The 27,336-nt window shown below is 40.5% G+C and overlaps 1 protein-coding gene and 1 pseudogene across 1 annotated transcript in view; both read right to left on the bottom strand.

Annotated features, from left to right (window-relative positions):
• LOC118996431 (sodium/potassium-transporting ATPase subunit alpha-4) overlaps positions 1-27,336 on the bottom strand; it is a 35,414-nt gene that overhangs the window by 5,601 nt on the left and 2,477 nt on the right. Inside the window, exons 4-18 of the mRNA XM_037059826.1 lie at positions 27,012-27,125; positions 24,935-25,069; positions 24,308-24,425; positions 20,950-21,218; positions 19,095-19,293; positions 18,754-18,863; positions 18,458-18,592; positions 14,363-14,552; positions 14,042-14,214; positions 8,312-8,448; positions 7,777-7,927; positions 6,584-6,752; positions 5,156-5,310; positions 4,907-5,030; positions 3,498-3,643 (exon numbers count right to left, since the gene is read on the bottom strand). Of these exons, the coding sequence (XP_036915721.1) occupies positions 3,498-3,643; positions 4,907-5,030; positions 5,156-5,310; positions 6,584-6,752; positions 7,777-7,927; positions 8,312-8,448; positions 14,042-14,214; positions 14,363-14,552; positions 18,458-18,592; positions 18,754-18,863; positions 19,095-19,293; positions 20,950-21,218; positions 24,308-24,425; positions 24,935-25,069; positions 27,012-27,125 (2,325 nt within the window). The remainder of the gene's footprint in view (positions 1-3,497; positions 3,644-4,906; positions 5,031-5,155; positions 5,311-6,583; positions 6,753-7,776; positions 7,928-8,311; positions 8,449-14,041; positions 14,215-14,362; positions 14,553-18,457; positions 18,593-18,753; positions 18,864-19,094; positions 19,294-20,949; positions 21,219-24,307; positions 24,426-24,934; positions 25,070-27,011; positions 27,126-27,336) is intronic.
• LOC118996438 (uncharacterized) lies at positions 16,840-16,932 on the bottom strand (annotated as a pseudogene).

Here is a 27,336-nt window from a genome sequence, read left to right on the forward strand (position 1 = left end):
TTTGTAAGGAATGTTGGGCCAGAGGAGAATATGAATGCAGAAGGGAGAGGAATGCCTGCAGGGTCGTACCAAACAGGAGACAGCATTCCTCCATTCATTCATTTTTTTAAAAAAAATCCTCACCCAAGGCCCTGGCTGGTGTGGCTCAGTGGGTTGAGTGCTGGCCTGTGAACCAAAGGGTCACCAGTTTGATTCCCAGTCAGGACACATGCCTGGGTTGCAGGCCAGGCCCCAGTGGCAGGGGGTGTGCAAGAGGCAACCACATATTGATATTTCTCTTCCTCTCTTTCTCCTTCCCTTCCCTTCCTTTCAAAAAAAGGAAAACAATCTATGTTTATTGATATTTGGAGAAAGAGGAAGGAAGAAAAGGAGGAAGGAAGGGAAGAGAGAGAGAGAATAAGTGAGAAACATCAGAGAGAAACATTGATAGATTGTTTCCTTATGTGTCCCAACCCAGTATGGAACGTGCAACCTAAGTATGTGCCCTAACCTGTAATTGACCTGCAACATTCTGGTGTATGGTACGATACTCCAACCAACTGAGCAACCCAGCAACGGTTTATTCATTCTTTTTTTTATTCACACTCTACATGTAAGAAACTTAGGGTCTAGTGGGGAAGATAAATATGTTATGTTAGAACAATAGGTAGGTTATAAGAGAGAAATCACAGAGAGTTGTGGGAACACAAAAGAGGTGCATCTAAATTAGACTGGGGAAAAAGCCTGTGTTTTAAAAAATAAAGCATGTTCATAAATAACTTGTAGGTTAAAGAATTTGAAAATACATAGGACTAGGACTGAATAATAATTAGATACTATGTTTCATGGAATGTGGTCAAAGTTATACTTGGAGGGAAATATAGAAACTTAAGTAAATTAGAAAACAAAGGCTGAAAATTGATGAGCCAATTATTGAACTTAGACGAATCAGCTCCTTAGTGTGTATTAGATCTTATCACCATGTCCTTCACTGCATTCAGCTACTGACACCTGAGTCACTCCCATCATCACTTGATTTTAGCTACTGACTCACTGTCACTCAACAATGCTACTGTCCTCCTTTCCAGAGATTTAAATATCTATGTTGATGATCCTTCCAGGATGAAGGTCTCATGGTTCCTTGGTTTCCTTTTCCTCCAGTGGTGTTGCTGTCCTTCACTCCCCACCTGGACTGCCTGCTCCCATGGTTAAAATCCAGTATAGTGTCTTTCCAATAGTTCCAGTATCTCTGTAATTTCAATTTCAATCATTCCTTTTTCTCTGATGATTATCTTTACCTTCCCATCACAACGACTCTCAGATCTCAATTCCAACACCACCTGACCCAATGTATTCTATATTAGGTTATTATCTGTTCCCCTTCTTACCACCTGTCTTTAGCTAGCATTTGAACTCCACAAGGGCAGTAATTTGAGCATTTTTGTTCACTACTATATCCCCATGGCCAAAATAGTTCTTGGTACATAGAATATGCTCAAGAAATATTTGCTAAATGAGTGAATAAGTGGTGATCAATGGAATTATTGGTAAGAAATATTTAGAAGGTAAGGATCTATCTTTGCTTCCACTAGTACATAGAGTCCTTCCAGGGTGGGCAGCTCTATACTCAATTATCTGAAAGTCACAACTGTGGAAGAGACACAGACTCTGCCTTTCTGGAGTTTACGCTCAGGGCAATTGTTCTCAACCTGTTTTGAAATACCTTATGATATCTTTGATGTAATTTGATATTACTTCAAATTAATTTTAATTACTTTTAATTCATTATAAATGAATATATGTCAAACTGCATCTTGGTAGCAGGGAGATAGTATCAAGATATGAAACTAACAAGGCCACCTTGGCCAGTGGCTCAGTTGGTTGGAGCAGTGTCCTGTGTACCAAAAGGTTGTGGATTCAATTCCTGCTTAGGGCACATCTCTTGCTTGTGGGTTTGATCCCTAGTTGGGGTGTGTACGGGAGGCAACAAATCAATGTTTCTCTTATATCGATGCTTTCCTCTCTCCTTTCTTTTCTATAAAATCAATAAACATATCCTTGGATGGGGATTGAAAAAAAACACTAACAAGAGAGCGTATTGAGGTGATATGGACAATGAGGTCTCAGGGTGTCACTGGACCCTGGAGCAGTGTTGGCAGCTGAGAACATTGACATCTGATGGCCTCATGAGGCCCATCTAGAAATCAAATGTGTATGAGGGGCATCTTTCCAACACTCCAGATTTTAATATACTTTTTAGAAACCTGCAATTCACTTGGTTGGAGGTACTGTAGTGAAGTGGTGAAGTGCTGGGCATGAATCAGCCCAAAATTCTAGCCCAGTTCTTCTAGGATTCATGGTGGAACTTTAAGCAAGTCATTAAATCTTTCCAGACTTAGTCTTCTCATTTACAGAATGATGGCAGTAGCCTTTGTGTTCTTTATGGTATTAAGATTCTAGTATTAACTTGTGTTACATCTCCCACTGTCTTAGAACTTGGGATAAGTATTCACAGACACAAAAAAAGCATACTTACTAAAATTCTTTTTTTATTTTTAAGATTTTACTTATTTATTTTTAAAGAGAGGGGAGGGAGGGAGGAAGAGAGAGAGAGAAACATCAACTGGTTGACTCTTGCATGTCCCCAGATGGGGACCTGGCCTGCAACCCAGGTATGTGCTCTGACAGAGAATTGAACCAGAGACCTTCTAGTTCATAGGCTGATGCTCAATCCACTGAGCCATGCCAACTAGGACTACTTACTAACATTCTTAAACACATAATGTTAATTAGAGGGCTCCAACTTGGGTATCATTCATCCTGAGTGTTGGAAAAGGCTACTACAGAGAGGCATCCTATAGGTTTAAAACGTTCAGAATGATCCCTGGCCAGGTAGCTCAGTTGGTTAGAGTGCCATTTCAATATGTCGAGGTTGTGGGTTAAATTTCTAGTCAGGGCACATACAAGAGTCAACCAGTGAATGCATAAATGAGTGGAACAACAAACCTATGTTTCTCTCTCTAAAACTAAAAAAAAAAAAAAAAAAAAAAAACACCTTTTGGAACAGCAAGGAAGGAATATACAAAGAAAATGGGTTTTTGGATTTAAAATTATATTATTTGAAGTCCCACTGAGGGAGAGAGCATTACAGGAAAGAGCAGGGCCAGCAACCATTTTAAGCAATATGGTAGAAAAACAGAAATCAGACCCCAGAAGTTGATATGGCAAAGAAGACTTCCAGGTCCAAGGAAGCCAAAGGACACAGAAAGGTAAGGACAGATAACAGACAGTAGGAATGAACATAAAGGACATCATTGTAAACAAAGAGAAGAAAATTTGCTGACATGATTGGAGATTGAGGTGAAATGTTAGAATGCTCATATAGGACTGGAGATAAGACTTCAACTCTGTCTGCTTCCTCTTTTCTCCCACTCTTCAAAAATTTGCTAAACCCACTCTTCCTTGTCACTTCTTTTCACTTACTAGGCACTGTCTACTACCCTACCCCTTTTACTCACCCACTGCTGTCCATAGCTGTCCTCCAGATCATTGAAGTACCTATTTTCCCAGTTGAGGCGGATGCCCAGCAGATCAATAGGCTTAAAACCATTTTCAGCAAGGATTACAAAGTAGGTAAAGAATCCAGCCAAAGCCTGAATCATCCCTATGAGTGGTAGAGTAACAGAACAGAAGAACATAGTTCAGAGAAAGACTTCAAAAGACAGATCTTGAAAGAGGTGGTCATTGGTACTTGCTTCTAGCTGGGTTGATGTGTGTTTTGGGCTGCAATGCTGAAAACTCTTTTAGCAACGATCTGATCCCATCATTTCTGTAGGACTAGCCTCCAAAGTTATGATGTTTATTCCTAAATTCTAACTCAGAGTCATCTTTCAATTATGTAATCTTAACATCTGAAAGGACCTTAGACAGGAGGATTCCTTCCTTCACCCCAGTGAGTGAGTACTGGACTCCATTTCCATTTCTTCTGACAAAAGGACAGTCATCAAGTCCTCTTCTCTCCTTACTTCTCTCCTATCTGACTCTTGCCTCTCCCTCAGTCAAAACCTCTGTTCCCCAAGCCTGCTCCACAGCAATAGCCTACTAACTACAGAGCTGTGCACTGTGTAGATACTCACAGACATTGGTACTCATGATGAGTCTAAACTATGTTATTCATGTCTGGTAAGTGGGGAAACTGAAGCACAAAAGAAGATTCAGTCATTGTTCAGGGTCATGCAGGTAGTAAGTGGTGAAATTGGGATTCAGACAAAGGCCTGGCTTTTGTCTAAATATGTACTTTTCCTATGTGTTTCCTCCTCTGGATATTGGGATAGTTTCCTCTGTTCTCAATCTCATCCCTGCCCATCCTTCATTCTATTCCTTTAAACACCCTAACTACACCTGGCAACTCAAGAACAAAGATATCTAATGACTCTCAAATGTATTTTTAAAATGGCCCAGTTATCTATAGCCTTATTTTCCACTACTGCTTTGTCAGGAATAAACTGCTTTACTCTTCAACCACCAGACCATGTGAATTTCTCCTCTCTTCATGACCCCTACACTTAACCATACATTGGATAGTCTAAGCCCTATCTTTCAATATCAGGCTTAAGTCCTGTTTCCTCCATAAGGCCTTCTGAAAATCTTCATGATTGGTAAGCCTGCCTGCTTTTGTACTCCTGTCTATACTCATTATTTGGCACTTGGAAAGATACTATCATTTTATGTATGTTTGTTCCTTCCTGACTGGACTTTATGTCAAGGGCACATCACAGATTAATGATTCTTTATGTTCCTGGGGCCTAACATAGTTTGTTGTTAATAAAATATCTTCCTGACTTCAAAACCAAGATTGCTCCAATGACTAGACAGGTGCAACCACTCCCCACTCCCTTCACCAGCAGCCCCATTCCTCTGACCGCACCAATTTGTCCATAGGCCATGCCAATGAGACGGTGGTTCACCAGATTATCAGTCTTTGGATTCCGTGGAGCCCTCTTCATTATGTCACTTTCAGCTGACTCATAAGCCAAGGAGATAGCAGGGACCTGAAGAATAAAGGGAGAAACTCAAAGTAACTCAAGTTCTGTCCCTCTCTTTGGACACAGATCCTTCTTACTACTCAGTCCACCTCACAGGAGTTCCACAAGCTGGGTCCCAGTTTGGCCCTTACCATGTCAGTGCCCAGGTCAATGCAGAGGATGGTTATGGTGCCTAGAGGCAGGGGGATGCTGAGGATGATGAAGAGCAGGAAGGGGGTAATCTCTGGGATGTTACTGGTCAGGGTATATGCAATAGATTTCTTCAGGTTGTCAAAGATGAGGCGGCCTGGGAAGAATGGTTAAACTTCTGTGAGAAGCATAGAGAGGATACAACTTCCACAAACAAGCTCCTGAACCATGACAACACTACAAAGCAGTATCATGCCCATAAAAGGGTCTGGAGGTCCTAGGCCTCTGGGGTCCCAGTGTTGTGCCTAAACTGTGTGACTCTTAATTAGAGCCAGGATTTATTAGCATTCCATATCTGTTCTTGTATTCAACATGGCTAATGTCACCTGATCTCTGAAAATTAAACGGGGTTGGGCCCAGTTAATACTTAGAGATGTTTATAAATGCCAATATAGAAGCCAAGACTAAGGCTAAAATGGAAGGAACCTGGGCTTGGGTTTCAATCCCATTTTCAGCCATAACTGGCTGTGAACTTCATTCTTCCTGCCTTGCATGATGGCTTGATTCCCTCCCTGATGACTCTTTCAGGAAATGTAATCTCTCCCTGCACTCCCTGCTTTATTTTTTCCATTGCACTTATCTTCTTCTAAAAATCCTATGCAATTTACTTTATTGTCTGTCTTGTTCCACTAGCAATTAAACAACATCAAGACAGGGATGTGTGTCATTTTATTTCCCACTGTTGCATCCCCAACATGTAGAATAGTACCTGGTATAGAGTTGGTGCTCAAAAAATGCATTGAATTGAGTGGATACAAAATACTGAGCAGTGTCTGGATCATATGAGATCTCAATGAAATTATATACTATACTATTATGTGGATTGTGTAGATTTTAATAAAATAACTCTAGGCAGAAAGCAGGGAGCTTGGGATGCAGAATTCTGGAATTCTCCTATTTACCAATGGGTGTTGTATTTAGAATTCTCTGCAAAAGGGTGTAAAAATTTGACTCATTCATGCAATCAATTTATAAATCAGGCTCCAACTGATCTTGATATGTCAACATCATTTTCAGGGAACAAATTTCTGGGAGGCCTTTCTTAGATTATGGAGTATGAAGTAGCACCAGGGTTAATGTCATGTCTTGGAATTTACTGTGGACCTGCTTGAATCTCCATGACAGAAGAAGAAAGATACAATTTAGGGAGTCCCCATCTCCCTAAATAATCTGGACTTTAATAAAAAAGTGCTTTGGATAGTGATGTTCTAAGTACCAGCTGAATCTCAATTTGCAAATTTTTGTCTTACAGTAATTTCCACCAGTCTTCACAGGATCATCAAGGTTGAATGATGGGCAATAGGCATGAGAGTACTACATACCAACTCCCACCTGAGTGTGGGATTCAAGTCCCAACTCTGCTTTCTCACCCTCCTCCACGCCTGTGACAATAGAGGCAAAGTTGTCATCCAGCAGGATCATGTCAGCTGCCTCCTTAGAGACATCAGAGCCAGCAATGCCCATGGCAATGCCAATGTCCGCCTTCTTCAGTGCTGGGGAGTCATTCACGCCATCACCTGTCACTGCCACTATGGCTCCCTGGAAGGGAGGGAGGGACTGAAATAATTACTGTCAGATTCAAGACCAGTCCCAAAAGTCAGTTTGATTTCATTATCCCTTGTTTTTTTATATAATCATACTTGACTTAGACCTATTCACCCTTCCTTCCTTCTGCTCCTCCTGAGACATTAAAACTCTCAGAGAGACCCCAAACTGATACCCATCTCTGGGATTCATGATGAGATGATCTCTGGAGTCTTCTCTAGTGTGGGGGCAACTTTGCCCACAAAGTCCCCCTGTCTGCCATGGATAAAAGTGAAAATACCAAGACATGATCTGCTTGGGGAGGAAAGGTGGCCCATCCCTCAAGGGAGAAGGGCCAAGATCCCCTTCATCAAGGGGCTTTTATTGGGTTCATTTGAACAAGAATACAGGTAAGGATCAAACAATAGATAGCATTCAAAGAACTGTGAGGGCTTATTCTTAGTCAGGGTCAGATAACTAAAGAGCCATAAAACTTTGAGGAACAAATTTCTTGCTTGGAGCCTTATCATTTAAATGAGAGCATTCTAAACAAAGTAGGTTTCACAGGACTTTACATATTATTTCTGCATTTCCCATCATAGGTTTTTAGGCTTAAGTGGATTAGAGCCAGGAAGCGCTTCTCCCAGATGGAAATGGGGACTATGGCTATGTCAGAATGGCTGGGGGGTGAGGGTCCATCAGTCCCTCTTTGTTGCAGCCCCCCCCCCCACCCAGTCCTTCTATTATGGCCTCCCAAGTGATCATGTCTGGCTTAGGTTGCCCCTCTTTGGAGGGGCATTACCTGTCTTTGACTAACCAACCAAGCACTGGGGGCTGGGGAGAAGCTTTGTCTCCTTAGTGATTTGCATTCCGGAGGTCTCTCACTCAGCCTTAACCATGGGGGGCAGTTACAACTCTTGAAACCAGGCAGAGCGGTTCCCAACACTCTAGCCCAGCACACATTCCTCTGCTTTGTTTAGGCCAGGGCTACACTGTGTGGTTTCTGCCAGATTTTCCAAGGCTCTTTGATCTCCCTTACCAGCCTCTGACATCCTTCTACAATAATGAGCTTCTGCTGAGGGGAGGTCCGAGCAAACACAATCTCTGTGTGGCTTTCAAGGATATTATCCAGTTGTTCTGAGCTCAGATCCTTCAGTTTTGAGCCATGCACCACAATGGCTTTGGCTTCCCTGAGTAAAATAAATTTTCAAAGGTAAGTTCAGTGTGTTGAGAATTCACCAGGTGCCCCCTAACCAACCTTTACTATAACCTCCCTGTTTTTCCTTTCAATCCAATCTCTTCACTTGTCCCCAACTATTCACTGTCCCCAGAATGACACATTCCACCCCATCCCAGGCTTTCTTAACCACTCCCCCCTTTTCTCTGCCTTTCTTTGTTCCATGTTTCTGAAAACCTACTTGGTCACTTTCCTATTACATTTTATTTTATGCTATATAAATCTCACACATCTTATCTATCAGAGAACCTTTCAAGAACTTTAATAAGTGGAATTTGAGTGTAGCAGGCTGATGATAGAGGAAAAATAGCAGACTTGAGTTCTTTTGGGGTCTCACCTGTTGTTGATCTCGCTGTCAGGGGCTTTGAGCTGGGCAGTAATGCCCTCTTCTATCTCAGCACCTTCTGAGATGATGCCCACACCCTTAGCAATGGCCTTGGCTGTAATAGGATGATCCCCTGTTACCATAATCACCTATATTGAGAAGGGAGGGCAGAGGAGTAGAATTTTCTTCAGAGAGTTTCTACATCACATACTTTTCCCTCTGAGAAGTATCAGATTATTGCTTTCATTGCACAGAGGTTTTAGTAGCTCATTCCCAAGACTTTGTACTTCAACCCTTGAGGGTGGGTCAGGACCATCAGAATGTAAAACATAGGGCAATTTGGATTCTAGATTTTCCAGGAATAAATCTGAGATTTAGGTTTTTTGTTATATTCAGAATTTCATTTAATTGTTTCAGAAGTTATTCTGCTTCTTTAAACTTAAAGATAGAAACGCCAACATATAAAACAAGTAGTAATAAAGGAATGTCTGGAACAATATCTGGTGAGCAAAATTTCACCTAAGACCAGGCTCATTCTGATTCTTGCTCTTCCCCTCTTTTTCCCACTGCTTCCTCATACCCCTAAATCCCAACTCATTTTTGCATACATGTTACCATCCCTAGTCCCGTTCCTTTCCAAAGATCAGGTGTCCATGCTCTGTTCGTCCATAGCATTCTCTACTTTCTATATTATGATTGCTTATACATTTTTTTTGCACTGGTGAGAGCTCTGTGAGGGTGGGGCCATGCCTATGATTTCTGGTTAAGTTTCCTGCCTTAGAATAATGCGTAGCATATACTAATCCATTAACAAACAATTATGAAATGAAGGAATGATGGAATGATTGCCTCCTGGGAGCCACTGCCCATGGTTCTCAAGTACCCAATTTTTCAGGCTCTGAAGGGAATGAGAAGGAAACTATCTGACTGATGAAACTATCACATTGCTGTTGGGAACAGAGATCCTGAAAAGGTCAGTCTATTTACTTTCAAGGTATATAAATAAGCCTTGGAGGAGTTTTCCTATGAGCCTTCATCATTACACAGTGACACCACTGGCTGGCTGGGAGAAGACAGCAAAGTGTGACTATGCTGAGATTCTAGAGACCAAGGAAGTTGCACTACAAACTATTATCCACACCACTGATTTCAAGTACTCTTGCTCATTTGTGGGGCATGCTTGGCCTGTGGGATGTAAGGTAACTGGTGAGGATCTGGGAGGGAACTACATGGAAGATCAGGAGATCCCAGATGTGATTCAGACTGAGCCCTCAGTGACTCCTTTCAGGCTTACAGTGCCCTGAGCTTCTCGGTAGCTTATCAATAGTAACCTGGGACCTATAGGACAGGCATGGTATTGTCTAGATACATCCCTAATACCTATCCCAGTTTGACCACTCAAATGGACTGTTCTGTAGTAGTTGCTGGCAGTACTACCTCCATGCCAGGCTAGAAAAATAGAAACACAAAATTAGTCACCCCAAGAGTGAGTTCCTAGGACACAGTTTCACAGAGGGTTGAGATGCACTCAGACAATAGGAGCACAGTTCTACAGAGAATGGCTCCCTTTGAGGTAAAGGGCATCTAGCAGTTTCTGGAATTTGTCAAGTACTAAAGGAATTTCACTTCTAACTTCTTTGTACTGACTATACCTCTGATGTTCCCACACAGTCCTGCAAGCTGCCTTCTTGTTCCTTTGTACCCTCTTCCCCTAGATTGGATCTACCTGAAACATTCCAATGTTGACAATGTGACTGTAAGCCCTCACTGCTTGACTGCAGTTCTTAGAGGAGGCCAGGTTCATAGCATGCATGAGTCAAGTAGCTTCATACTACTGAGAGGCTCAGGTGCCTCATTGCAAATACAATGAGCAAATTTTAGTTTAGTTTTTTAAAAACCACATTTATTCCAAAGACCTGAGCACATGGCTTGAGAAATACCAGTACCACAATCATTTCTTGTAAAAACTTTGCTGCCATGCAGATGTTAACACCTCTCTTTCAGCAGCCTTGTCGTGTTCATCAGCTGTGCATCCACAAACACAGGAAGGGTCCCTGATATGGACCCTCCAAACACATTATGGAGTAAGCCTTCTGCCTGGTGGGACAACCCCCCCATGTGTCCATTACATTTTATCATGTTCCTAATCAGGAAAAGGATGTTTCAAAATTCCTCACCAAGTTTGCCAAATTTCAGTCAGCTTAGGGTCCAGAAGAAGTAAGAAATTATGCCCAGAATAAGGATAGGTCCAGAAAGCAGAAGGCTTTCTGCTTTGGCTACCAACTGGAGGGTTCCCTGCAGTTCTCCTCAGACTATTACAGGCCCCTTCTATCTCAGGCTGTGATGACAGTCAGGCTAAAATCATCCCTTCATCTCCTGTTTGGGCCTCCCTACTTGTGGGTACAGTTGTTACTTCTTATTCCTTGCGAAAGGAATACATAAATTCCCAGAGGAGATCAATTTTAGACTACATCCATAATATTATTCCTCATTCTACTGCCCACTTCAAAGTTTGAAAATTCAAATTAAGTCCTTTCCTTCTCCACTTATTTGATTATGATATGCTAGCTTATAGAACCATAGGAGAATATCAGGATAACTTAGTTGTCCTTTGTAGATGTGTTATTATAATTCTATCTTTGCAAAGAGCTAAAATCACCCCAAACACCTTGTAGAAATTACAGAATCCACTCAAAATAATTTCCTATATCCATTACTTGGTTCACATTTTGGTGACCAATTATTGAGCTTAGCATGGCCCAGGCTACCACAGACAAACTGACAACAGTCAAAGATCTAAGATAAAGCCAGTTCTAGCAAATAGAATCTAGCTCTCTTTAAATACCTCTAATGCCCTTCCCCCACTATAACCTGCCTTCCCCCAAATCTAGGTAGGGGCAGAGAAGGTATCAATATCACATGCACGTTAGTTTGAGAGGCACTGTCCTAGGACACTGGTTCTCAAACTTCTCTGCAGGTTGGAATCCTAGAAAAGTTTGCAAATGCCTGGGTCTCATCCCGAGAGTTTCTAATGTAATAGGTCTGGGATGTGGCCTAGGCAGAAGATTTTTAAAGTTCCCTTGAAAATTCTAATGTGACAGGAGTTTGACTATGGAGGACACTTACTATTAGTCTCTTAAAACTAAAAATCCTAAGCTGAAGAAAACAGAAAATAATGGGGGCAACTCAAGAGTTAAAAATTTTTATCTTTAAGTTATAGTTAATAGGCTTGGTGATGTAGGTAGATAAGCTTTGTTTCCTCACACAACCAGAAGAAGGACAACCAATTGAAAAATGAAAACAACTGGAACTACCAGAAAATCGAACTGTATGTAAGTCTGACAACCAAGGAGTTAAAGAAGAAACAGTCATCCAGACTGGTAGGAAGGGCAGAGATAAACAGCTGGGGCAGAGAGGATGCATGGCAAGGCTGCGGCTGATGAACCAGGTGGGTGAGGTGGCAGGTGGGAGACCAGACAGTCCCGTATTCATGTGCAGATATAGTGGGAGGAACAACTAGGGAGTGAGACAGACCATGCAAACCATGGTTCCAGCTTGGAAAAATAAAGCCTCAAAATCTTTGGCTATAAAAACCTGTAGGGGTTGCAGTGGAGGGAGAAACTCCTTTTCACAGGAGAGTCCATTGGAGGGACCCATAGGGTCCTAGAATGTATGCAAACCCACGTGGAAATCACCACTAGAAGGGCCCAATTTGCTGGTGTGTAGTGGGAGAAGTTACTTGAAAGCTGAGTGAGAGCTGAGAAAGCAGCATTGTTCCCTCTCCATCCCCTACCCCGCATATAGCACAAAAACACTGTGCAATGGGTTGTCCCACCCTGGAGAATGCCTGAGGCTCTGCCCTTTACAATACAACAGGTGCCCTATAAGTGTGCCAAGACAAAGAATATGACCCAAATGAAAGAACAGATGAGAACTCCAGAAAAAGAACCAAGTGATGAGAAGATAGCCAACCTATCAGTTGCAGAATTCAAAATACTGGTAATCAGGATGCTCACAGAAATGATCAAATACAGATGCAAAATAGAGGAAGAAGTGAAAGCTGTACAAAATGAAATAAAGAAAAATATACAGGGAACCAACAATGAAGGGAAGGAAACCAGGATTGAAATAAAAGATTTAGAACAGAAGGAAAAATAAACATTCAACTGGAACAGAATATAGAAACAAGAATTCCAAACAACAACAACAACAAAACATGAGCAGAGGCTTAGGAATCTCTGGGACAATTTTAAATGTTCCAACATCTGAATCATAGAAATGCCAGAAGGAGAAGAGGAAGAGCAAGAAATTGAAAACTTATTTGAAAAAATAATGAAGGAGAACTTCCCCAATCTAGTGAAGGAAATAGACTTCCAGGAAGTCCAGGAAGCTCAGAGAGTCCCAAAGAAGTGGACCCAAGGAAGCACACTCCAAGGCACATCATAATTCTATTACCTAAGATTAAAGATAAGGAGAAAATCTTAAAAGCATTAAAAGAAAAGGAGACAGTTACCCACAAAGGAGTTCCCATAAGACTGTCAGCTGATTTCTCAAAAGAAGCCTTGCAGGCAAGAAGGGGCTGGAAAGAAGTATCCCAAGTCATGAAAGGCAAGGACCTACATCCAAGGACCATAAAAGGCAAGGACCTCTATCCAGAAAAGCTATCATTTAGAATAGAAGAGCAGATAAAGTTTTTCCTTGATAAAATCAAGTTAGAGGAATTCATCATCACCAAGCTCTTATTATATGAAATGTTAAAGGGATTTACCTAAGAAAAAGAAGAAGATCAAAACTATGAGCAGTAAAATGACAACAAATTCACAACTGTCAACAACTGAACTAAAAAACAAAAGCAAACTAAGCAAAGAACTAGATGAGGAACAGAATCACAGATGGAGATCACTTGAAGGGTTATCAGTGGGGAGGAGGAGGAGAGAGAATGGGGGGAAAGTTACAGGGAATAAGAAGTATAATTGGTAGGTACAAAATAGACAAGGGGGGGTTAAGAAAAATATAGAAAATAGAGAAGTCAAATAACATATACATATGACCCATGGACATGAACCAAGTGGGTGGAATGCTGGAGGGATTGGGGTTGCAGGGTAGAGGGGGATTAAAGTGAAAAAAAATGGAAAAATTGTAATAGTATAATGAATAAAATACACTTTTCAAAAAAGGCTTGGTGATTAAAGCATTTAGAAAGCTATTAACCCAGGAACTAGAATATATGACCTGACCTACCCTGACTCCAGAAGACTCACAAGCAATTTGACCTTTGTGCCCCAGGAGAATGCAAACAATCAAGATGGTATCTTAGCCATTGTGCTCCAGGGGGAGAATGTCCACCAACCAGGATGCAGATTAAGAATCTCCAGTCATCAGGTGAAGGCATGTTAGGGAAATATCCAGACTGCAGCTTTTATCTGATTAACCTTTTCCCTGAATTCCAAACTTCTTACCTACCCCTTCTTCTTATAAAAAAGGTCAGCTTGAGATGTAAGATGATCTTTTAGTGTACAGAACCTACCATCTTTCTCAGATTGCTGGTCTTCTGAATAAAGTGCCATAAACATTCAATTCTTGTCTCTATTTATTGGTTCTGGTAGTCACAGGCCACACAAACACTGACTATTCCAGTTTCAAAATCAATTAAACCAATATTATTAAGAACCAACTTTATGCAAGGTTTTCTGTTGTTCCAATTTGTGATAGGTGGGGCTTCTGGGGTGGTGAAGGGGTTACCTTAATCCCTGCATTGCGACACTTGCCCACGGCATCAGGCACTGCAGCTCTGGGAGGGTCGATCATGGATATGAGCCCCACAAAACAAAGGTTATTCATAGGGAAATTGATTTTATCTGTCTTAAACTTGAATCCCTTGGAGAAAGTTTTAGGAAGATTCAAGAAACAGAACCCTGGAGAGAGACAGAACAGAAGGGACCAATAGTCACTTTATTATCTATGTCCCTATCCCACTCACCCCAGCATCCTAGATTTTTCACCCCATAAATCAGAACCACTTTGATGTCATTCTTGCAAAGGCTTCTCCCACAGCTCCCTTACCTAGCACGCGTTCCCCCAGACCTCCCAGTTCCAAGTAGGCATTTTGGAAGGCTTCTTTCATTTCATCATCCATTGGGTACTCGTGCCCATTCAGCATGTAACTAGAGCAAAACTCCAAGATCCTCTCAGGAGCCCCCTTCATCATCAGCACGTGGGCCTGGGAGCTGTCATCCTGAAGGTGGATGGACATCTAGGGAGAAGAAAGGAAGCACTAGTGGAATAAGAGAGAGTAGGGTCAGGGCAAAAAAGCAAGGGAAAGGTTTTTGAGGGTAAAACAGATAGGCAATCTGTTTCATACCCCTCCATTTCCTTTGTGCCAGAACCCAAGGCAGCCCCCTCCCTTCAGTCAAGTCGGACTCATGGTCACTCCCCTTTCCTTTCCAAGAGCCTCAGGCTGGCATTATTTGCACATAAATCCCTGTCTTCTCAGCCCTACTGGAAGCTGAGGGCAGAAGCAGGTGCACTCACTTTCTCTGCTTCCTCTCTGCCTGGATGGCTGGAGAACAGAAGGGGTGAGGCTGACAAACACTGCAGAGTGGGCAGAAGAGAAAGCTTAGAGCCCAAAAGACCTGTGTCTAGAGACAGCTGGAATGCTTCGTGACCTCAGGTCAATCCATTTGACTTCTCAAAACCTTAGTGCCTTTGATGAAATGTGAAAGGATCTGCATTGCCTTTCATTGAGTTTTCATGATAGTTAATATTTGCAAAAAGTTAAAAACTCCAAAGTACATTTCAGAAATAGGTTAGCCTTTCTATCCTCATCTCCACTTTCTCCTAAATTCACTAGAAGTCCCTTGAGAGGGTCTGGATGGTGCGGATAGGGGGTCTGGGTTGAATGTGAGACCCAGGGCCAATGTGGCTTGGATGGGAGGGAAGGACATATTTATGAAGGAAACCTGAGGAGACAACACGCAAGGAGGAAGGAGAAATAAGGTCAGCTTAGGTTTTGCATTTTTCTTTGATCTCTGATCTGCGAAAGGGAACTATCTGTGGGGTTCCTTTTATGATCCACAGGAAATTTCTGCTACATAGTCTATTGGGTAACAAAATTAGCACATTGAAAGGAAATGAGCTGGATTGGGGGGGGGAGGTGGGGTGAGGGGTGGAGGTGGAAAAGGATACAGCAGGGATAAATGGTAATGAAAAAATACAATACAAATAATGTATAATATTTTTTAATAAATAAAAATAAAGAAAGGAAATAAGCTGGTACAGTAAAGCCCAGACTGCACTGCTCAAAGGACAAGCAAGATGGGCAAACTGTGTGTATAAAGTGGTCAAAACCATTTCATTAGAAACTTTCCAAAAGTGTTCAGTTATATTCAGAATATGCTTAAGTAGTTGAGAAGAAAAACCTTAACTTGTGCCTTGGCTGGTTTGGCTCAGTGGATTGAGCACCAGACTGTGAAGCAAAGAGTTGCCGGTTCAATTCCCAGTCAGGGCACACACCTGGGTTGCAAACCAGGTCTGCAGTATGGGGAGAGCAAGAAGCAAGCACACATTGCTGTTTCTCTCCTTCTCTTTCTCCCTCCCTTCCCCTATCTCTGAAAATAAGTGTATAAATAAAAGTATATAAATAAAATATTTTTAAAAAATGTGAACATTAAAAAAAACCCTTAACTTGTTTTAAGCAGAAGCTTGTAAAATTTTTAAAAGCTTAATTTTCTGAGTGCCTAATACATATTTGTAGACAATTTATTGGAGATTGTTGGAGATGAGAGGAAGGCCTAAATAAACTATTAACTTGGTCACAGAAAAGAATCACATCTTGATAGAAAATTACAGGAAATAATGGGAAAAATCTGGAACAGAGAAACTTCTTTCTTTCCTTCCCATCTCAGAGCGGGAAAAGGACCAAATTCTGCAAAAGACCATCAGGCTAAGAGATCTCTTGCAGACTGGAGCCTCTAACCACTCTAAGAGCAAGCTGGCAAGAGGGGTTTTCCTGGAGCCTCCTCTGAGAAAGCCCAAGCAAGGGTAGCTGAGCACACTGGAGGCACCATAGAAGAAGATTTTGCTGTTTGAAGTTGGTATTTCATAGTTCAGAAAAAAGTACGAACATAGTCACTTTGGGTAAAGTTGCTATTTTGTTGGACATCCCAACAAATGTAATAACTATACTTTACTTTTATTTTTAATAATTTAGAAGGAGCGGTACCTAATTCTGGTCAAAGGCTTTAATTAGGCTCTGTCTAGCAAAAAATCCTGTCTGGTTAGTGAGATCACTAAATGTCAGAAAAAAAGTGAAAATACATTTGCAGTTTGGGCCTAGGTGACCTATCTTAGTACACAAACTAAAAGCCAGTTGAAATAAAAAAACTATGGATCTATTTCTCTAACTCTTATTTGTTCATTATTCAGTGTGAAAATATAGGTGATTGGGTTTTTAAAAATCTATATAGCTTTTGTTTTTTTATTATTATTATTTTCAGTTACAAATTTTTTGTGATGAAAAGTCTTAAGCAACTTTCAAACATAAAAATATGGAACAATTATGCATGTTATCCAGGGGCCATGCTATCTTCTTTGTATTGTTCTAATCTTAGTATATGTACTATGGACATGAACACTATGTGTTTTTTTCCAGAATTTTTTTTTAAATTTAAAAAAATTGGCATAAAATTATTTTGAATATTGGCATATATTGGCATAAAATTATTTTGAATATTTTCTTATAATTAAAAATGTTGATACACTAATTTCTGCTTTTAGTTTTACCATTTTAGAAAGTGTTATTTTTTATTAGTTTAAGGTGTACATCACAGTGGTTAGACAATCACATACTTTACAAAGTGTTGTCCCCAATGTTTCCAGTACCCACTTAGCACCATACAGTTATTTCAATATTATTGACTATATTCCTTATGCTTTGACTATTTTGTAACCACCAACTTGTACTTCTAAATCCTTTCACCTTTTTTACCCAGCTTGTTAAGCCCCCTCCCTTCTGGCAACCATAAGTCTTTTTCTGTATCTATGAGCCCTGTTTTATTTTGGTTATTTAATTTTATTTTTTAGATTCCACATATAAGTGAAATCACATAGTATTTGTCTTTCTCTGACTGATTTATTTTATTTAGCATAATACCCTCTAAGTCCATCCATGCTGTCACGAGTGGTGGTAAGATTTCATTCTCTCTCTTTTTTTTTTTTGGCCAAGTAATACTTCATTGTATATATGTACCACAACTTTATTTTGTACCATGACTTTTTTATACAGTTTTCTATTGATGGGCAACTTAGGTTGCTACTGACTATTATGTGTTTTTTAAGATAAAAAAACAAAACTGAATTTTTGGAGTCTCATGTCTTCTTTGTTACTACATCTGAATGTCTGACCTTTACAAGGTCAGTGCATGAACTCAGAGAATTCCAGTTTCTTGAGCAAATCACAATTGTCCCATAGAACTTGAACCTTAGTTGGTCACATCAATGCTGCCATTCCCAACTTTCCACTGTAACTCTCTCTTCAAAGTGTGCTAGGATTCTCATGTGGGAGAGAAATACTGTGCTTCCTGTCCTTCTCATGGATTTTATTGTTACTGCCACCACTCTCCCTCATTCAGCATTTTTTCTTCCTTTGCTGCTCTTCCATGAATAAAAGAGAAAATGCTCATGGAAAATGAAATTCACAAACACTCTGGAGACCCCTGATCTCCCACTTGATGGCAGCTGCTAGAATTGCAGGCATGGAATGAAAAGAAAAATTGATGACTAAGAAATGAGGAGTGTCTAGGAAATGTCATGTAAATCCAGCCTTATTCTGCAGTGGCTAGTCTTGCAGTAATGACAAAGATGCCTCCTAATAGCTACAGGGACTATCATGTAACTTACACCAACCAGCCGTAAGAGAGCCTTTTATGACTTGTGGTGTAGTCTTGAGCTCTCTTTAGGACCAAATGCCTCTCCCTTTATCATCTGCTCCTCCCTGTACCTATTTGTCACCTTCTCTTGAGGTGAACCTTCTTCCTAGTTAGGATGCTGGTTATCCACGGTCTCTATCCTTCTGCTTAGAGATGGTGTTGGCCACAAAGCTCTCGTTTCACCAAAAGATGAGCATCCCCCCAACATTCTCCTACTTTGTTGGTTCTGTACCTGGTACTTGTTGGTAGAATTAAAGGGAATCTCTGCCACCTTGGGGCTTTTCTCTCTCATCTCCTTCACAGAGCTGTAGTACTGCTCGATGAACTTGAGAAGGGCTGATTCAGAAGCATCCCCTGCTGTTGCCCGCTGGCAAATGGGATTTTGTATATAAGTCCATGGAACAAGGAGAGGGGCAGAGTGGGAGGATGCCTGGGGAAATCACTGAGGACCAGGAAAGATAATTTTTTGGGAGACAGTTGGTTATACCCTGGACACTGAGGTACCCTCTACCCCCTTAGGCCTGACACCTTAGCTATGGGAAGGGTCTCCTGATCAGCCTTAAAGTCAGCCCGGTTGCAGAGGCCAGCGATTCTGGCCAAGATAAACCAAGTAGCAGAGCTCTTGGCAAATGTTTTCCCTAGGGAGAAAGAATAAACTGTGAGCAGGGGAGAGGAGAGTTTAAAGCAGGGAGTTATTTCCATCCTATTCTTTACCCCCAAACTTCACAGAGACATCTACTTTCCTACACACCTTCCATCTCTCCTTCACTTTCCAGGTGTTTTTTCTTTGAACTCACCATTCCCTCTCAGCTCACTCATCACATTTCCCCACATCCTTTCACTCTTGGCCCACCAATGCCACTAGTCACCAATCTGTTCTGCACTTGTGTCAGCCTCATAGATGGTCTTATCGAACCATAAGTGGGCAACAGTCATGCGGTTCTGGGTGAGGGTGCCTGTCTTGTCAGAGCAGATGGTAGAGGTGGAGCCCAGGGTCTCCACTGCCTCCAGGTTTTTTACCAGACAGTTCTTCCTTGCCATGCGCTTGGCTGTCAGCGTCAGACACACCTATGGTTACAAAGAAGTGAGAGAATAAATGGAAAGAAGATACTGGCTACTTACACTACTTTGTGTTTTGAAAACCTGATTTTTTTTCTATTTTAGATTTTTGTACTAAAAGTCTTAAAAAACTTCATCTGTGGCTACAGTAAAATAAATTAGTAAAGTGATTTTGGTTTGTGCTTTAAGATTGAGTTTTAAAGCCAGGGTGTATTATGTACAAGGGTGTCATAGAAAATGACACCTTATTTTTCCTGACATATTCCACCCCCTTATAATCCTTACATTTTTTCTCTTCAGTAGACTCTTTTTTATTCAAGTCCAGTCTTTCCAAGGACTACATTAATAGCGAATCTTTTATTGTAGCATAAGATTCTATGTGTGGAGTGGGAATTGCACCAATAGTTTTTTTAAAAAAAACAATGGAGCCCTGGCTGGTGTAGCTCAGTGGATTGAGCACAGGCTTGTGAACCACACGATTGCGGTTTGATTCCCAGTCAGGGCACATGCCTGGGTTGCAGGCCAGTTCCCAAAAGGGGACTCATGAGAGGCAACCATGATGTTTCTCTCCTTCCCTTCCTCTCTAAAGATAAATAAATAAAATCTTTAAAAAAGTAAAAAAAAACAATGGAGAGAATGATGAAATTGAGAAGAAATATTGCAGCACCAAAAAGGAGTTGAGAGTCATTTAAATCAGAAAATTTTTGTTGACTATAAATTATATTTACCGTACATTCAACAAAAGTCAGGTGTGTGGCAGGTTGTTTTAAAAGCCAATGAATTTTTAGGATATGGTTATGTAACTGCAGAATTCTAATCATGGGGTTATGTTTTATTTATGTAATATCACTACTGCTGATGTTTTTGTGCTAGTTCAACTGTACCTTGAGTATTATTTTCATTTTTATTTTAATAAACTAGAGTGTACCCCAAACAGGTGATCAGCAAGACAAGGGGCTGGAAGACCATGCTATATGGCTAGGGGAAAGGGATTGTTATTTCTCCTCCTATCTGGAGAGTTTGAGGAGACATAATGGCTACTGTCAAAAATCTAAATGGTGGCTTATAGAAGAGAAAGAATTGACTTATTTTGTATTTCTTCAAATAGGAAAACTGGGACCAGACAAAAAGCTATATTTCCACTCAACACAATGCAATCAGACTAGAGCAACCCAACAATGAAATGAGCTGAGGCAAAAAGGAGTGGGCTTCCCGTGACTAGAAATAATCATCATCTCTCATAGACTTTGTGCAGATAACCAGCAATGGTTGGAAAGTTGAATTTATATGGGCTTGGGAGTCCTTTCCAGTAAATTCTATGATTCTAAATTAGTCTTCCTCTATAAACTGATGAATAAATTGAGGTTTAGAGGTAAATTATTTGGACAAGTACACCAGCCAGGACTCGAATTCCCTCCCTGAGACTTAAAATCTAGTGTTTTCTGTATTGCAACTCACTTCCTTTCTCAATGAGAAGAAAAGAAGGCACCAGAAAATATGAGTAGAGGAAGTCAATGTAATTTGGAAGCTAAATGTTCTGACATCTATATACACATTAGGAATACTCTGCACTTGAGAGGTTTGGCAATGAAACACATACTAGTGATTTCATATTCCTGGAGTGGTTTGTCTGCCTTGAGGCCACCCTCTACCCTGGCTACTCACAGTGACAGTGGCCAGCAGCCCCTCAGGGACATTGGCCACGATGATGCCAATAAGGAAAATGACAGCCTCCAGCCAGCCATAGCCCAAGATAATGGAGATCCCAAAGAAAACAACACCAAGAAAAATGGCCACTGAGGTGATCAGATGGATAAAGTGTTCAATCTCTATAGCAATGGGGGTTTTGCCAACTTCCAGGCCTGATGTCAGTCTGGCAATGCGGCCCATCATTGTGGAGTCTCCTGTAGCAATCACGATACCCTGGGCTGTTCCTGTGGATGAAGGGGGAAGTAAGAGTTGGGAGGAATGTTGGGTTCAGTTTCTACAAAAACTGTCAATGGTCAAAAACAAGGTGGAAACTCAAAAACATCTGACTGGTGTTTTTGGAGAATGTTCTATTCTCCTTATATTTAGTTTATATAAATAAGGGTCTCCTAGTCTAAAAAAAATCTCTGAAGATATTTCACAGTTCTCCATATATACCCAGTTTTATTGCCCAAGTGTCTTTACTGTCAAGAAGGTCTTCATTACATTTAATTTAAATGTCTTCTATTGCCTATATATTTCTTATTTTGTCCTCAGTAGCTGAAAGTTTCTAGATCTCCAGTAGGTACCCATCTGCTAGAGATCTATGTTCCAGTATCTTCCTGTCCTCTAGTTCAATAGTTCTCAAATGGGGGCAAATTGAAGACATTTGGCAATGTCTGGAGCTAGTTTTGGTTGCCACAGCTGGGTGGGAGGGAATTGTTACTAGCAGCTGGTGGGTAGAGGGCAGGGATGCTGCTAACCATTTGCCATCCCTAGGAAAGCCCTCCTCTCCCCATTCGATGAAATTATTCTGCCTCAATGTCCATAGTGTTGAGATGAGAAACACTGCTCTAACCTGAGCCCTCTCCCTGCTTTCCTGTCTAAAGCCAGTCTGCCCCTGCTGGGTAGGATAGGCCATTACAATTAGGCTACTGTGCTCTTCCATCCACCAGCACTACTCCAAGTCAGAAGGGAAGCTGAGAAATCATATTCATTCAGCTTTACACACATCTGATGCAGATCACTCACCTACAAGGCTTGAAATGAGAGGCTCGGCAAGATTTTTTACTCAAAATAATTCTTCCTGCTTTACCATAATGACTGAGATTCCTACCATTAAAGTCATAGCCAGAATTGCCCTCTAAAGCAACACGTTATACTAATAATACTTATTTTGTAATGAGAAAAACTCAGGGCTGGAAATTCAACTTTCAAATGTTCCAGCTATTTGCCCTGGAGCAAGTTACTTAAATGCTCTGAGACAGGTTTCCTCTTCTTTAAAATGGGATGAAAACGCTTACAAAACTACGAGGAATAAATGTTTTTAAAAGAGTCCAGAAGAGGGTTGGGTATATAGTAGGAACTCAAGTATTAGTTTATTTATTTATTTTATTTAGATAAATTGAGGGTCTCCAGAAGGGCAGATGTAAAATCACATGTGTAATTTGTAGGGGCAGTTCTAATCTGGCAGCTCCCACAATACTTAACATATATTTCCAAAGTCACCTTCAGCTAGATGAGTCTCAGAAGAAGGTCCTGCTCAGACCCAAGACAGGTAGGGTCAATGTTAGGTGGAGGTTCTGAAAAGTTTCACAGGTACTGTGAAAAAACCTTTTTTTTTTTGAGGTACTGTGTAGCTGAGTTTCAGACTGGTTGCCAGAGGCATTTATTGAGCCTTGTGAAAAGATGCTAGAGTAACTGAGAGGTGTTGAAAGGGTTTTTACATTTTGGGAGGGAGTAGAGTATAGTGCCACCTATATCCATTTCACCTATATCTATAAAGTATTCCATAATTTAGTCTAGCTCTTCATTTTCATTCCTCCATGTTTGGAGAAAGGGATTTAATAACGAATCCCAGTGTGTCTATAGACAGGGTGAGTTGATGTTAATCTTCGGGTAGGTTAGGAAGGCCAAACCTCCTATATCCTATTATAAGCTTTTATATAATGCCAGAGAAATAGCTTGAGCCCCCCATGAAGATGCTTAAGGACTCAAAGAGTGATGTTAGTACAATACCAGCAGACTTGTCAGAGTCCACAGCAGGGAGGCAAAGCTTTAGGATAAAGGTTAAACTTATGCTACTACTTTTCAGATTGAACAGAAATCCCTCAATTTAATAGTGAAGAGTTCCTTCAACCTAGCTCCACCACTCTGTCCACATCTGGGATCCCTCTAGTCTCTTGCTGAAGCCTCCTCCATTCTAGCCAAATCCTTGCTTTTCAGATGGAATGCTATCACCCACTTTCCCCCTTATCTGAAGCATATACTTTGCTGATGAAACATTTATTTTAGAAGAGGAAATTTGAGAAAACTTCTTTCTAAAATGTAATAACGGAAATCTAGTGTTTTCGGAAAAAGCTTGTTAACTTGCAAGATTGCTACTGTCTACCAAATTTTTAAATTTTTTTATTTTAATCTATATTTTATTTCTGGTTGGATTCTTCTTCAGTCTTAATATTACTCTCAATGTTACCCTTATCATTTAAGGTAATTTCAAATAAACTAATTTTATTACCAGAGAGGTCACTAGAAAGCTTTATTCCAGAGGAGAGTCTATGAAAAGAACATGCACTTTGGAGACAAACCTGCATTAGAATCCTTGATCCTCCTCTTTTCTGTTGAGTTTTGCTCTTGGATACTGCACTTAATTCCTTTAAACCTTAGTCTTTCATGTGTAAAATAAGGGTAGTATCTGTTTTATAGTGTTGTGAGAATCGATTATCTGTAACACTTGACACATTCAATTAAAAAAAGCAATGTCTTCGATACCTAAATATTTATTCTTAAGTGTGAATAATAATTTTAATGTGTGTTCCAGAGAGTTATGCAGACCTCCTCTAGGGGAAAAGATGTAGAAGAAGGAGCAAAGCCAAAGTGTGAATGGCACCTCTGGGAAGTTAAATTTCAATGTCCCTATCCTCTTTTGGAATAGTGAGAAGATAGGGTTTACCTCAGGGGAAGAAATACCTAGCAGAGTTGAAAAATTTTCCTCCCCTCTGTGCTATAGTCAGCTCATAAAGCATAGTCCATTTGCTAACTAGAATAATAATAGGGCACTTACAATGTATTAGGCATTATGCTAACCATATTATGTGTACTATTCCTTTAATCCATGGAAAAATCTGTAAGGTAGTGATTTTTAGTGTCATTATTGTGCAAATGTAAAAATGATGGCTTTGACCTTTTACCAAAGGTCATACAGCTCATGAATGATGGAGAACCGAGGCTACTTCTTACCAGCTGTTACCTAACATACTGTATTTAGAAGAAAGAACTTCCTGAAATCTTTCAACCTCTACTTTTGAATCTAGGATATTTATGATGTGATACTCACCTTCCACACAACTGGTGGAGAAGAAGCAGATGTTTTGGGTCTCCAGAGGGTTCTCATGGGTGAAATCAGGGGAGCGGGTTTGGGGCTCTGACTCTCCGGTCAAGGATGAGTTGTCCACCTAAGATGGGAGGGAGAATGAGTCATAAAGTGAGTGGGTAAAAAAAATTCTTTTGTAAAGATGTCACAGCTTTAGGCCTGGCTGGTGTGGCTCAGTGGATTGAGTGCGGGCCTGTGAACCAGACGATCGAGGTTCAATTCCCAGTCAGGGCACATGCCTGGGTTGCAGGCCGGTTCCTTGCAGGCTAACTACCAGCAGGGGACGCACAAAAGGCAACCATACATTAATGTTTCTCTCCCTCTCTCCTTCCCCTCTAAAGATAAATAAATAAATAAAATGCTTAAAAAGAAAAGATGACACAGCTTTATCCACCATCAACATCATCATTATTGACACGCAGAGAGAAATATAAACTCACAAACCTTCACCTTATTGTCTCTAACCTCAAATCTACACTAGTAACTTCTAAAGGTTCTAAGTAATAATGTCATACTTTCACTGATCCGAGGTCAACATAGTGCCCCAAAGCCATGCTTGGCTCCCTCCCCTAGCTTACCACATCCCCTCACCTTACATCCTTGTGCAGAGATTAGCCGAATATCAGCGGGAATTCGGTCTCCACCCTTCACTTCTACCAGGTCTCCTACCACCACATTTTGTACATTGACCTCCACCTTCTCTCCACCTCGAATTACCAGAGCTTTCTGTGGGAAGATAGTACAGGGTCATTTTCAAGGCTTTTTTCTCCCCCCATTCTGCTCCTGTTCCTGGTCTCCTTTTCTGACTCTTTTCTTACATTGTCATTTACTATATCATTTTTTAAAAGTTACTAAATGCATTGGGGTTACATTGGTTAATAGTATGATATAATTTTTAGGTGTACAAGAATATAATTCTTGAAAGGTGGATTGCAAATTCCTACCATTGCTGTCTGCAGGGCTTTTTGCATTGTGACTTTGATGCTTCCCCTACTAAGAGATGGGGTCTATCCCTCCAACCTTAAACTTAAGCTTGACTATAGATAGCTTGTTTTGGCCCATAGGGCATTAGCAATTGTAATGCAAGCAGAGGCTTAAAAGTGCATGCACATTGGGGCTTTCCCTGTAGTCATTGGAAACCCCTCTGCCACCATATTGTACAAGCCCAAGTTAGCATCCTGGATGAAGAAAGATCATCAAGAGAAAGCCCTAGTTGGCTCCAGGAATCTCAGCTGAGGCCCTAGACATGTGAATGAGGCCATTTTAGACAACCCAGCGTCAGCTAAATTCAACTCAGATCAGACGAACAGCCCAGTCATAGAACTGTGAGAAATAATATTTGTTGTTTTGAGCCACTGAGTCTTGGGGTGGTTTGTTAGAAAGCAAAAGCTGTTAGTTTCCAAATGCCTAGTTCATTCTACCCAAAACATTTCCTCAGAACTCTTGCTCAAGGGAGATGATGGTCCTGGGCTATAATGCTAGAGCGTCATCAAGTAGTTGAGATTTTGGAACTTGTTTCTTTCTAAGTTTCTAGACCTGTGCCTAGGAACCTCTTTCTACTGTCATATTATTTCTGGGTTCTCAAAAAAACCTTTTTATCTGAAAATAATCTAAACTTTTAGAAGAGTTTCAAGAATAAAAATTGTACCTAAGACACCAGTATAACCTTTAACTAGTTCACCTATTAAAATCTTATCCTATTTGCTTTATCATTTGTCCTTTGTCTCTATTTATGGGGATATGTGAATATTTTCTTTCTTGAACCATTTGAGGGTAAGTTACACACATCATGATCTTTTATTCTACATATTTCAGTGTTCATTTTCTAAGAATCAAGTATTAAATAACCATAATACAGTTATCAATTTCAGTAAATTTTATATTGACACAATATTTTAATCTGTATGCATTTCAGTTTTGTCAGTTGACCCAATATATCTTTACAGCATATTTTTTCTCTTCCAGCACAGGAGTCTAAGCCAGGGATTACATTTAGTTGTCTTGTCTGCTCACTTTCTTTTAACCTGGAACATTCCCACAGTTGTACTTTTTCTTTAAGGTCCTCAACATTTGAACAACTAGCCTCTCTAACTTCCTTTGCCATTTTTTAAAAAATAGGACATTCTCCTTTGGGGCTTCATACTACGCTCCTTAGATTCAAATTATGCATTCTTAGAAGACCACTTTATGGGTGATGCTCTGCCTTTCTCTGGGTACATTTTTTTTCTTTTTGTTTTTTGTTTTGAAATTTCCAAAATTTTATTTCCACTTAAAACTCCAATTTTTAAAAGTAAATTTTATTGATTATGCTGTTAACAATTGTCCCAATTTTTTCCCTTTGCCACCCTTCTGCCTGGTACCTACCTTCCCTCCAGCAATACTCTCACCTTAGTTCATATCCATGGGTTGTACATATAAGTTCTTTGGCTTATCCCTTTCCTATACTATTCTTAATATCCTCCTGTCTATTTTGTTCCTACCAATTATGCTACTTGATCCTCAGGGTACTTTTAAGGCCAGATAAAGAAAAAATGAAGTGAGCCTCAGTGTCATAACCAGTCTCACTCAGCTCACTCATTGTAGGATATAATTCTCTGGGGACTTCATAATTGTGCATTTTGCTGCATTCTATACTTCCAGTTACTAGATCCTCTCACACAAATCCTACCTGAGGTACCATATTCTTAAAAGACTCCATGATTCTGGAACTCTTGGCCTCCTGATAATAGGAGAAGCAGCCAGTGGTGATGACCACAACAGCAAGTACAATGCCCAGGTACAGCTGGTGGTAGGAAAGAAAGAGCTAATCAGTAGATCCTTTTCTTCCTCTTTATTTTCAGAAAATTGAAAGGAGAATAGCTATTTCTCTAGGTGCAAGAAACCATTGGACTCAGTTGGAGAGTACAGGGGCAGTGCAATCTGAGATAGAGCTGGCTTACATGGCTTCCTGGGTGAAGCAACCCCTGAGCTATAGTGAGGAGCCAGCAAAACCC

Source organism: Sturnira hondurensis, unplaced genomic scaffold (genome assembly GCF_014824575.4).
Source record: "Sturnira hondurensis isolate 20B ecotype Veracruz unplaced genomic scaffold, ASM1482457v3 Scaffold0011299, whole genome shotgun sequence".
Taxonomy (NCBI): domain Eukaryota; kingdom Metazoa; phylum Chordata; class Mammalia; order Chiroptera; family Phyllostomidae; genus Sturnira; species Sturnira hondurensis.